Raw genomic sequence first — 12585 nt, 5'->3', positions numbered from 1 at the left:
AAGGAACTCGTCTTCCCCCACTTTTTTAAAAGAGGTGCTGAAGTGTATTTCTCATTTGTGTTTTATACAGTGTCTTTTTGGAATTGCTGGGAAGTTAGTGATTTTTCTCATCCTAGTCTTTTGGCCACCAGCATTTGCACCCTTTTTAATGCTGAGTTGACTGGAAAACTGTTAGTTGCTCCCTGGTTGTGTATGTTTTTTAATTTAGTTATCTCCAAAGAGGAATGATTGGGAAGTCAAACTGGCCCCTCCTTGCCACAGCGGCATTTCCCATTCTCGGATTCTTTTCAGTGAGAGAGAAATAATGTGACTTAAGCAGGGCCCCTCTCCAGACGTCTTGGCTACTGGCCAGAGAGTTGACTAGCTGAACTGTATCTTTCTGTTTCTTTCTCAACTGGAGCTGAGGCTCAGCCGAGGGCACAGGATGTCGTATAATTTGGTTCACGTTGTTAGCCTCTCAAAATAATGAGGAGGAGGCTAGTGTAGCATTTCTCTGCCTGCTGCCCATCATGATACTGGCTGCTTTAACTGTTCTTAAACTAGGATGCCGTGTCTGCTTAAGTTGGCACCAGACACTCCACCTAACTTCTCCAGACTTGCATTTGTTTGACTGGGGGGGGCATAACTCCTAAAGATTTGATACAGCCTGTTAGTTAAATCTGAATTAAACTTCTCTTTTGAGATTTTTGCAGCATCCCTTAAGATAAAAATGGGAGTCCCTGTGGGGTGCTGTGGAACCAGAATTGGGACTCACTGACTTTCACACCGGCTGGGATGTGAGAATATTGCTAGTCTGTCTTTTATGTAATTATTTCATGAGTACCTTCTCTTTTTTAACAATAGCAACAATTAGTGTGTTTCAGGCTAAGATTAAAAGCATCTCTAGGGCCATAGAGAATTGTACTGAGTTGACCTTCTCTTTTTTGGTATCTCTATGAAATGATTGCCCATTTGGAATGTTCCTCTGTCACCCAGGGGGATTTAGGAAGCAGCAAAGTTTCCATTAGGCCAACATGTCCAAGTCCCTCACTTAACTGATGAGGAAACAGAGGCACAGAGATGGAGTGGCCTGCCCCAAACCACAGCTGGTGAAAGAAGGGAAAGTTAAGAAGATGTTTCAATGTAGGGACCCTTATCCTCAAACTTGAATTGGTCTAGATTTTTCTGCTTTAGAGACTAGGTTTAAAATTCTTAGAACTGTGTCAAATGGCAGGGAGACTGATATGACAGATACTTACTGGGCACCAACCTCCAGATATGCCAGCACCATCTAGGCCAGGGGATGAGGTCAGTGAGGGCTTCAGGCCTTGGGGTGGAGGGCTGGAGGCAGGGAAGGCTGGAGGTGGAACATAAATAAGCAATTGCTGATGCCCTCGTCGGTGATTAAACATTGATGTTGGTGTTGTATTATTTTGCAGGTAAAGATGAGCCCAGCAGCTACACATGTACAACTTGCAAACAGCCATTCACCAGTGCATGGTTTCTCTTGCAACACGCACAGAACACTCATGGATTAAGAATCTACTTAGAAAGCGAACACGGAAGTCCCCTGACCCCGCGGGTTGGTATCCCTTCAGGACTAGGTGCAGAATGTCCTTCCCAGCCACCTCTCCATGGGATTCATATTGCAGACAATAACCCCTTTAACCTGCTAAGAATACCAGGATCAGTATCGAGAGAGGCTTCCGGCCTGGCAGAAGGGCGCTTTCCACCCACTCCCCCCCTGTTTAGCCCACCACCAAGACATCACTTGGACCCCCACCGCATAGAGCGCCTGGGGGCGGAAGAGATGGCCCTGGCCACCCATCACCCGAGTGCCTTTGACAGGGTGCTGCGGTTGAATCCAATGGCTATGGAGCCTCCCGCCATGGATTTCTCTAGGAGACTTAGAGAGCTGGCAGGGAACACGTCTAGCCCACCGCTGTCCCCAGGCCGGCCCAGCCCTATGCAAAGGTTACTGCAACCATTCCAGCCAGGTAGCAAGCCGCCCTTCCTGGCGACGCCCCCCCTCCCTCCTCTGCAATCCGCCCCTCCTCCCTCCCAGCCCCCGGTCAAGTCCAAGTCATGCGAGTTCTGCGGCAAGACGTTCAAATTTCAGAGCAACTTGGTGGTGCACCGGCGCAGCCACACAGGCGAGAAGCCCTACAAGTGCAACCTGTGCGACCACGCGTGCACGCAGGCCAGCAAGCTGAAGCGCCACATGAAGACGCACATGCACAAGTCGTCCCCCATGACGGTCAAGTCCGACGACGGCCTCTCCACCGCCAGCTCCCCGGAACCCGGCACCAGCGACCTGGTGGGCAGCGCCAGCAGCGCGCTCAAGTCTGTGGTGGCCAAGTTCAAGAGCGAGAACGACCCCAACCTGATCCCGGAGAACGGGGACGAGGAGGAAGAGGAGGACGACGAGGAAGAGGAAGAAGAGGAGGAAGAGGAGGAGGAGGAGCTGACAGAGAGCGAGAGGGTGGACTACGGCTTCGGGCTGAGCCTGGAGGCGGCGCGCCACCACGAGAACAGCTCGCGGGGCGCCGTGGTGGGCGTGGGCGACGAGGGCCGCGCCCTGCCCGACGTCATGCAGGGCATGGTGCTCAGCTCCATGCAGCACTTCAGCGAGGCCTTCCACCAGGTCCTGGGCGAGAAGCATAAGCGCGGCCACCTGGCCGAGGCCGAGGGCCACAGGGACACTTGCGACGAAGACTCGGTGGCCGGCGAGTCGGACCGCATAGACGATGGCACTGTTAACGGCCGCGGCTGCTCCCCGGGCGAGTCGGCCTCGGGGGGCCTGTCCAAAAAGCTGCTGCTGGGCAGCCCCAGCTCGCTGAGCCCCTTCTCCAAGCGCATCAAGCTCGAGAAGGAGTTCGACCTGCCCCCGGCCGCGATGCCCAACACGGAGAACGTGTACTCGCAGTGGCTTGCCGGCTACGCGGCCTCTAGGCAGCTCAAAGATCCCTTCCTTAGCTTCGGAGACTCCAGACAATCGCCTTTCGCCTCCTCGTCGGAACACTCCTCGGAGAACGGGAGCTTGCGCTTCTCCACGCCGCCCGGGGAGCTGGACGGAGGGATCTCGGGGCGCAGCGGCACGGGAAGTGGAGGGAGCACGCCCCATATTAGTGGTCCGGGCCCGGGCAGGCCCAGCTCAAAAGAGGGCAGACGCAGCGACACTTGTGAGTACTGTGGGAAAGTCTTCAAGAACTGTAGCAATCTCACTGTCCACAGGAGAAGCCACACGGGCGAAAGGCCTTATAAATGCGAGCTGTGCAACTATGCCTGTGCCCAGAGTAGCAAGCTCACCAGGCACATGAAAACGCATGGCCAGGTGGGGAAGGACGTTTACAAATGTGAAATTTGTAAGATGCCTTTTAGCGTGTACAGTACCCTGGAGAAACACATGAAAAAATGGCACAGTGATCGAGTGTTGAATAATGATATAAAAACTGAATAGAGGTATATTAATACCCCTCCCTCACTCCCACTTGACACCTCCTTTTTTCACCACCCCCCTCCTTTTCCCCATGGCCCTCCAGCCCCACTCCCTATAGGATTTTTTTCTAGTCCCATGTGACTTAAACAAACAAACAAACAGAAGTAACGGAAGCTAAGAATATATGAGAGTGCTTGTCACCAGCACACCTGTTTTTTTTTTTTTTTCTTTTTCTTTTTTCTTTTTCTTTTTTTCCTTTATGTTCTCACCGTTTGAATGCATGATCTGTATGGGGCAATACTATTGCATTTTACGCAAACTTTGAGCCTTTCTCTTGTGCAATAATTTACATGTTGTGTATGTTTTTTTTTTAAACTTAGACAGCATGTATGGTATGTTATGGCTATTTTAAATTGTCCCCAATTCGTTGCTGAGAAAACATGTTGCTGTTTCCAGTTCCGTTCTGAGAGAAAAAGAGAGAGAGAGAGAAAAAGACCATGCTGCATACATTCTGTAATACATATCATGTACAGTTTTCTTTAATAACGTGACGAGGAAAAACAGTCTTTGGATTAACCCTCTATAGACAGAATGGATGGCACTGAAAGAAAATCTCTACAAGCTAAATGTCTGTCTCTAAAGGGTTAAGCGTATCAATTGGAGAGGAAGAAAAGGCCTTGAATTGACAAATTAACAGAAAAACAAAACAAGTTTATTCTATCATTTGGTTTTAAAATATGAGTGCCTTGGATCTATTAAAACCACATTGATGGTTCTACTTGTTATAAACTTGTAGCTTAATTCAGCATTGGGTGAGGTAATAAACCTTAGGACCTAGCGTATAATTCTATATTGTGTTTCTCACAACAATGGCTACCTAAAAATATGACCCATTATGTCCTAGTTAATCATCATTTTCCCTTTCGTTTAATCTTGTAAGCAAAACTGATTATACCAGTATAAAAGCTATTTTGCTCCTGGTGAGAGCTTAAAAGAAATGGGCTGTTTTGCCCAAAGTTTTATTTTTTTTTAAATGATGATTTAATTGAATGTGCAACGTGCAAAACCCCTGGAACATGATTAATTACGTTAGTAAGGAATTCATTTTATGAAGATAACTTGTTTTAAATAACATCTTTTGAAAAAAATTCTGGCACCAAAAGAAATAGATCCAGATCTACTTGGTTGTCAAACGGACAATCAAATGATAAACTTTAAGATCGTATAGCATATTTAAGAGAAGAGACTGACAATAAGGTTTGACCGAGGGTAACAGAGGAAAAAAATATGTGATTTATTAGCACAACATGGTACTATTTGCCATTTTAAACTAGAACAGGTGTATAAGCTAATATTGATACAATGATGATTAACTATGAATTCTTAAGACTTGCGTTTAAATGTGACATTCTTAAAAAAGAGAAAGAATTTTAAGAGTAGCAGTATATATGTCTGTGCTCCCTAAAAGTTGTACTTCATTTCTTTTCCATACACTGTGTGCTATTTGTGTTAACATGGAAGAGGATTCATTGTTTTTATTTTATTTTTTTAATTTTTTCTTTTTTATTAAGCTAGCATCTGCCCCAGTTGGTGTTCAAATAGCACTTGACTCTGCCTGTAATATCTGTATCTTTTCTCTAATCAGAGATACAGAGGTTGAGTATAAAATAAACCTGCTCAGATAGGACAATTAAGTGCACTGTACAATTTTCCCAGTTTACAGGTCTATACTTAAGGGAAAAGTTGCAAGAATGCTGAAAAAAAAATAATTTGAACACAATCTCATTGATGAGCATTTAAAAAAAAAAAACAACTAAAAAAACCTTTGCCAGCCATTTACTTGACTAATACTTACTTGGACTCAACATTGCAAGCGCTGTGAATGGAAAACAGAATACACTTAACATAGAAATGAATGATTGCTTTCGCTTCTACAGTGCAAGGATTTTTTTGTACAAAACTTTTTTAAATATAAATGTTAAGAAAAAATTTTTTAAAAAAACACTTCATTATGTTTAGGGGGGAACTGCATTTTAGGGTTCCATTGTCTTGGTGGTGTTACAAGACTTGTTATCCATTTTAAAATGGTAGTGGAAATTCTATGCCTTGGATACACACCGCTCTTCAGGTTGTAAAAAAACATACATTGGGGAAAGGTTTAAGATTATATAGTACTTAAATATAGGAAAATGCACACTCATGTTGATTCCTATGCTAAAACACATTTATGGTCTTTTTTCTGTATTTCTAGAATGGTATTTGAATTAAATGTTCATCTAGTGTTAGGCACTATAGTATTTATATTGAAGCTTGTATTTTTAACTGTTGCTTGTTCTCTTAAAAGGTATCAATGTACCTTTTTTGGTAGTGGAAAAAAAAAGACAGGCTGCCACAGTATATTTTTTTAATTTGGCAGGATAATATAGTGCAAATTATTTGTATGCTTCAAAAAAAAAAAAAAAAGAGAGAGAAACAAAAAAGTGTGACATTGTACAGATGAGAAGCCATATAATGGCAGTTTGGGGGAGCCTGCTAGAATGTCACACGGATGGCTGTCATAGGGGTTGTACATATCCTTTTTCGTTCCTTTTTCCTGCTGCCATACTGTATGCAGTACTGCAAGCTAATAACGTTGGTTTGTTATGTAGTGTGCTTTTTGTCCCTTTCCTTCTATCACCCTACATTCCAGCATCTTACCTTCATATGCAGTAAAAGAAAGAAAGAAAAAAAAGGAAAAAAAAAAAACACCAATGTTTTGCAGTTTTTTTCATTGCCAAAAACTAAATGGTGCTTTATATTTAGATTGGAAAGAATTTCATATGCAAAGCATATTAAAGAGAAAGCCCGCTTTAGTCAATACTTTTTTGTAAATGGCAATGCAGAATATTTTGTTATTGGCCTTTTCTATTCCTGTAATGAAAGCTGTTTGTCGTAACTTGAAATTTTATCTTTTACTATGGGAGTCACTATTTATTATTGCTTATGTGCCCTGTTCAAAACAGAGGCACTTAATTTGATCTTTTATTTTTCTTTGTTTTTATTTTTTTTTATTTGGATGACCAAAGGTCATTACAACCTGGCTTTTTATTGTATTTGTTTCTGGTCTTTGTTAAGTTCTATTGGAAAAACCACTGTCTGTGTTTTTTTGGCAGTTGTCTGCATTAACCTGTTCATACACCCATTTTGTCCCTTTATTGAAAAAAATAAAAAAAATTAAAGTACACAATGTAAGCTTCTTGTGTCCTCATTTGACACACTCTGTAAATTACTTTCAAGAAAATAACAGGTTTTAAGAGAAGGCCAGTCAGTCTTTTTCAGGATTATTACTATGGGCATTTTGATGCGTGTATTATACCTAAAGGAACATAAAGTATGTAGTATATTAAAATAGACATATCTCAAATAATGGAAATAGTTTTTAGACTTTATAGTTCTAGAATAATTTTGAAGAAATGGAAAGTGTTTTCAGTCTGATGTTAAAAACTTTCCCTCCATCTCTTAGCAGTAATCCATTCAGATACAAATGAAAAGCTTACTGGTAATAGCATCTTAAACTTTTATTCCCTTTGGATTTTTTGCTGTTCTTGTTGTGTAAAAGTTCTTTTCTGTTCTCCCATCCCTACCCTATCTTAGAACATAATGCAAAAAAGTTTTTTTTTTCTAAATCAGCTGTTTTGTTTCAGAGTGAGTCTTTCCTCATACCAAAAATAACCGCCCCCTCCCCATCCCCGCCATCCAAAAATCCAGAAATGAAAGCATCAGGCAAAAGAGAGAGAGAGAGAAAAAAAAAGGAGGGGGGGAAGAAAGCAGGAGTTTAGCCAGATGTGGCCAAATCTGTGGAATCAGCCACTGATTTCCTGAGATACATGGTGGTTTGCTCTGTGATTCTGAGATCCTAAGGACCCTAGATGGGACGAATCTTTTAAGTGTTTTTATAGGATCTAACTCGCTGATAGCAAATGAGGGTGGAGGTACCCTTCAGTTATCTTTGGGCCAACCAACAGATGTGTGAAATGAAGCAACATCTTTGAGAAGCTAGTTAGGTCTGTTTTAAAAAAAACCCTCCTTAAAAATCTGTGTTGTCAGTTTTATAAATACTGCATGTTGCAGCATCTATTTGCTTTATCACATACCTCTGTGATACTGTCTCCCTGTTTCCAGTGTAGGTGAGTGGATACGACATTGTTCTTATTTTTGTAAAAACCAAAACAAAAGCCATTCTGTTGTCTTGTGGTAGCATTTCTGTTGCTCAGTTCTTATGCCCTGGTGCCTTGTGAGGTGGCCTTTTCACGGAATGTCTTTTATCTGAGGCAAGAATAGTTTTATCGTTCTAAAATACAGAGAAAGTAGGTGTATTTTTTTAAAGCCCATTTGGGTGGGAGGCAGAGTGGAGGCAGACAGGAATTCAGTAAGAGAGGATTTGGGAGAGCATTGTACAGGAGCTGGGATAGAATGAGGGGGCACTTGCAGAAACTGATAATTGGCAGTGGAGTGAGAGGGGATATAGGTTTTAGATGAGGTTACTTCACAGATGAGTCCAGGATGCTGTTTAAGACAGAAATATTCTTCAGTGGCCATGCCGTTTCGGACATAGTGACTTCTGCTCAACCATATTAAATGTCCATAAAACCGCTGTGTGTTTCTATTCCTCTTTTCTTAGGAAGAATGAGTACAACTGTGCAGGTTTTATGTACAGTATTCATTTTAATTTCTCAGTATATGATGCTCTTAGTGTAATTAGGTTTTGCATCCCGACAGAATTAATAGTGGATACTGTATGCTTGTATGCTCAGATTCCTTAAATCAAATGGAGAATGGGGAGGGGTGCAAACATTTGGTGATAAATCACAGATTAGGTTTGATTTACATGGTCCCAAAGTTAAATAAATTTATTGGGAGACAGGTACTTCAGGGTTCTCAGTCTCCTGACTTATTGAAGCCCTCTTATAAAATATTATTCCTGAGGCTGCGTGCACAACAGAAGCTTGAAAACTTAGGCAACATGAATATAACTTATAAATGACATCTTGTATCTGAATCCTAAAATTAAAAATCTTAATGTAAAATAACAAAAAAAAATTTTGAACAGTAGGATGAATTCATGATGAAGTTTTAAAATAAAGAAATACTAAGGGCACGAACACATTTCAAAATTCTCAAGTTTATGGGACACCCCTGAATGCAATGGTCTCTACATACTTGAACTCCCGATGCCTAAAATGTTCCCTTTTATCTTCAAGAACAATTTAATAAACAGGAATACAGTCATACCATTTCTTACAGATGTTAACCCAGAACCTCTCCAGTACACGTACCACCTTCATCCTGAGACCATTTACTATCCTCTCTCTGTTAAGGACGTACAAAAGGACTGAGACTAACACATTTTAATGGTTGCTAAGAAGTGAGGTGAATGCTTGGTTCTTCCTTTGTACCAGCAATGGCAGGAAGTGTGAAGTAGTTGAGTTTTTCCCAGGGCATTCTGTGATGGAACTGTTTATTTAAATACCATTCTTGTATATGCAATAAGTACATACTGTATATATTTATAATGCTTGAAGTGAGAACTTGAAAGGAAGTGGCAGTGGGGGTTAGATATCATTTCATTTGGAGAAATAAGGAAATGAGATGGTTTACTCACAGACACTAAAAGTTTGTTAAAAGGTACTGGGATATTTCAGGCCTTCCTGAAAAGGAGTTGAGAAGCCTCAGGCCCTGTCCTGAAAAGGAGTTGAGAAGCCTCAGGCCCCATCCTGTCCTGCTTCAAACACTTTACTCTCAGAGAGTGAGGGAGGAAATACAGCGTTTTCATTTTCTTTAAAACCCTCGCCTGTTCCTTACATACACAAACATGATTTCTTAGGACTGTTGTAATCGTGTGTTTTTCATTATGATTCTGTTACTCCATTGTCCCTGGGCCTGGTGTTCAAGAATGTACATATTCCTATGCTCTTTTTTTCAGACAACTACCCACTAAAAAAAAAAAGAAAGTGTGGGAATTTTGCTGGTATGAGGATGAGATTGGCAGTGCTCTTTAAACCTGCTTGGAAAAATGTTGTTTTAAAAAGACTGTTAACTTTTAAAAGGCATTAGACACTTAGCAAATTTTCCTAAGTGTCTCCTAAGGCCCTGCAACTTTCCCAATTAGGAATAAATAAACCCATTTTCAGAGACATGGACATCAGAACACATAGATGGAATTGGGATTATGTGCATTTATTCCAGGGTTGCTTTAACTACAAATTGTAGACGTGGGTGGTTGGGTCTGCACTTTTGCTTGCTGTTGTCTTGTTATCCCAGTAGCCCGCTGTTTCATTTAGTAAAACACATGGCCAGTGAATCAGCCTTTAGGGGGATGGGTCTATTTCTCTCTCTCTCTCTGTTTCCCAGTGTCATCCATGATCATGGGGTGCGATTAATGCCTCCTTACAAATGGGAAAGGAGACCTGTATTGTTCATGTGGGTCATTGTTCTCAAGAACCTAAACTTGGCCGAACACAACTCAATGGTTGATCCAAATACTGTTTTTCCTTTCTGTAAAGTGATAAAGGGAGCAGTTATCACGTCTTTACGAGCTGGCAGAAAAGGGAAATTAAGCCATTTCCCCGAAGTCTGTCCTCTAAAGCAGGACCCACCCCCCTCAACCCATAGAGGGCTGTGCTTTTAAATAACGATGGACGTGGTACACGCCCATGCTAACTATACTTTATTAGGGCTTTAAACATTGGTAGCAGGTCTAACAAAGGGGCTTGATGGAGGTTTCAGCTAAAGGGGCCTCAACGACAGTGACTTAGGGCTGGGCCGGAACAGGATTCCCCAGAGCCCACCTGGACACAGCAGGGCCCTCAGCCCAGGTCTCCCCTGCTCAGGGGGGGAGTCGAGAGAGCAGCTGAGCTCCAGACCCTGGGCCTCCTGCAGCGCCAAGTCAGGGGCGAGGAGGCCCCAGGCCCCTGCTTCGGGTCGCCATGGCAACGAGGCCTGGAATGCCACAGTGGTAGCCCTCTTCCTCTGCACGTCCGGACTCCCAGTTCTGCTGCTTCAAGTCAATGTGCACAGCAAGGGAGGAGCCCCGGAGGAAAATAACCACTCCCTTCTTCCCTTCACCACTGCCTTGCCCCCTTACAAAAGAGAAAAAAAGAAAAGAAAACTGCATGTTTGAAAGAAACTACAGGCAGTTTTTGGTGCCATTTGGGAGCAACTATTTTGAGTTCTGGTTTCCTCTTCAGAGATTTGTTCGCCTCTTGTAAATCGTTGGCTGCTTTGACGTTGAACTTGATGACATTTCATGTTTTCGTTGTGCTGCTTTTACATCAATTTTGATTTTTTTGTTTCTTTATAATTTTGTTATTATTTTAAGGAAATGTCCCCCTTCCCTCCTCCCTCCCCTGTTCTCCTCAACCAAAGGACTGTTTCCTACTCAGTTTTCTCAGTCATAAGGGAAAGTGTTTCCTTCCAGGTGTGTCCCCAGCTTATTAGGCCTATCCTATGATGGGTCGGGGAGGGGGTCTGGGTCCTTTGGGGGAAGGCAGGGAGGGAGGCATGGGAAAGGCACTCAGAAGTCAGCGATTTGGGGGAGGCGGGAGATTGAGTTTGAAATCGTGTTTAAGATGCCGGTGGCTCAACCTGTGCTTGCTTTAAATTACAATTTTAAGAAGCTAGTTAGAGAACAGAAAAATCACTGGGCCAAGTCACACCTGTACTTTTTTTTTTCTCCTCCTCCTCTGTCTCCAACCTCTTTCTAGGTTCTTCACACACCCCCATTCGGCGTAGTACCCAGAGAGCTCAAGATGTGTGGCAGTTTTCGGATGGAAGCTCGAGAGCCCTTAAGTTCTGAGAAAATTTGAAGCCCCCAGGGGCGGGGTGGACGCGTGCCGCCCAGCCGACATCTGCGTGGTCTGTCATCCTGCTAGTTTGTGATGTTTTCTGACAGTAGCCTCCAAGAAGCCGTTGTGCGAAGACAGAGTCCTGCAGAGTCCTTCCTGCCCGGGCCTGCAGTGCCATTTTATTTATATTTTTTAATAAAAAGCAAAAACAAAAAAACAGACCCACACTGGAACCGTGAATCAGTCCCATATAGAGGGCCCGTGGACCATTACTGCCCCGAGTGCCGTCCTGGCCCTGCTGAGACCAGCCAAACCTAATTCCCCGTATTGTGGAAATGAGCATGAGTCCCCCAAACCCCTTGTTTCTATACATTCTATGTTGTCTTTTAAAAAGTGTGCTTAACATTGACACAATAAATGTTGGAGCTTTAGGTGGTGTTTGCTTGTTCTTTAATTATTAATGCTGATGAGACGATGCCACTGCTTAGGACTGTATTTTTGTACCTGTTACCTGCAGACACCCATCGGGTGGAAAGGAGGAACAGATTTAAGGAATGAGTAGGAGGTGTAAGAGGGGAAATAGGTTACTGCTTATCAGATGGCATAAATTTTCAAGGAGAATCAAAATGCAAAACTTGGGAATAAATCATAGCAATATCATAATTAATGTAGTAGTAGTGTTGCTGTTTATTAATGCTGAAGTGTGGTTTCCCTAACTGTCTGACTTATAATTTGCATACCATTAAATAATGCATAATATGGCATGCTGAATTCTGTTTTTCAAATATATGCTTTTGGTGGCTACCATACAGGATTTGAATTTGTCTTTTAATTTAGCCCAAGAAAGATAACGTCACTGGGTTAGTGGTAAATCCCAGAGAAGGTGATAAATGTCAGTAGTTGCTTATTAAATATTCTAATTTTAGGTTCCCAAAACTTTAGCAAATATATCTGAATGTAGACAACTAAACAAACATAAAACTTCTTTATTACTCATATCAGGAAATTTGTGACAGATTTTATAAGGGGAAAAAGTATAGGAGGAAAGAAGTTCATATCAGAACACACTATCATAATCGTAACAGTGCCCCATTCCTTAGAAATTAGTGACACAAATAAGTTAGGTCTACAAACTAGTGATAAAAATTCCTTCTGGCCCAGTTAATTTGCAAGGAACTTTTCTCAGTTTGGTGTTTTCTATTGCCTGGAGATCCAGAAGAGAACTGGAAACAATATAGCATATTAAAATAGGTTTATAAATAATAAAACTCAGACACCTGTGTATTATAGATTTACATACTGGCTGTGAACGTAAGTGGGGAAAATCTTACCCACTCACCCTCT

At 42.3% G+C, this 12585-nt stretch overlaps 1 protein-coding gene across 6 annotated transcripts in view; it reads left to right on the top strand.

The window, feature by feature from the left end:
• Nucleotides 1–11672, top strand: part of BCL11A (BCL11 transcription factor A) — a 98103-nt gene extending 86431 nt beyond the window's left edge. For 3 of the 6 annotated variants that reach the window (XM_074341173.1, XM_010951885.3, XM_074341174.1), the window contains one exon: nt 1419–6644. In XM_074341173.1, coding sequence (XP_074197274.1) covers nt 1419–3439 — 2021 coding nt within the window. In that variant the 3' untranslated portion in view covers nt 3440–6644. Of the gene's footprint in view, nt 1–1418; nt 6645–11160 lie in introns of those variants that run through there. The other 3 variants (XM_010951886.3, XM_045514369.2, XM_010951887.3) reach the window with 3 other exon arrangements.
• Nucleotides 11673–12585: the final 913 nt, after the last annotated feature.

The sequence above is a fragment of the Camelus bactrianus genome, chromosome 15, assembly GCF_048773025.1.
Source record: "Camelus bactrianus isolate YW-2024 breed Bactrian camel chromosome 15, ASM4877302v1, whole genome shotgun sequence".
NCBI classification, from domain to species: Eukaryota; Metazoa; Chordata; class Mammalia; order Artiodactyla; family Camelidae; genus Camelus; species Camelus bactrianus.
Note: the sequence above shows the minus strand (reverse complement) of the source record. Positions and strands in the feature narration are given on the sequence as shown.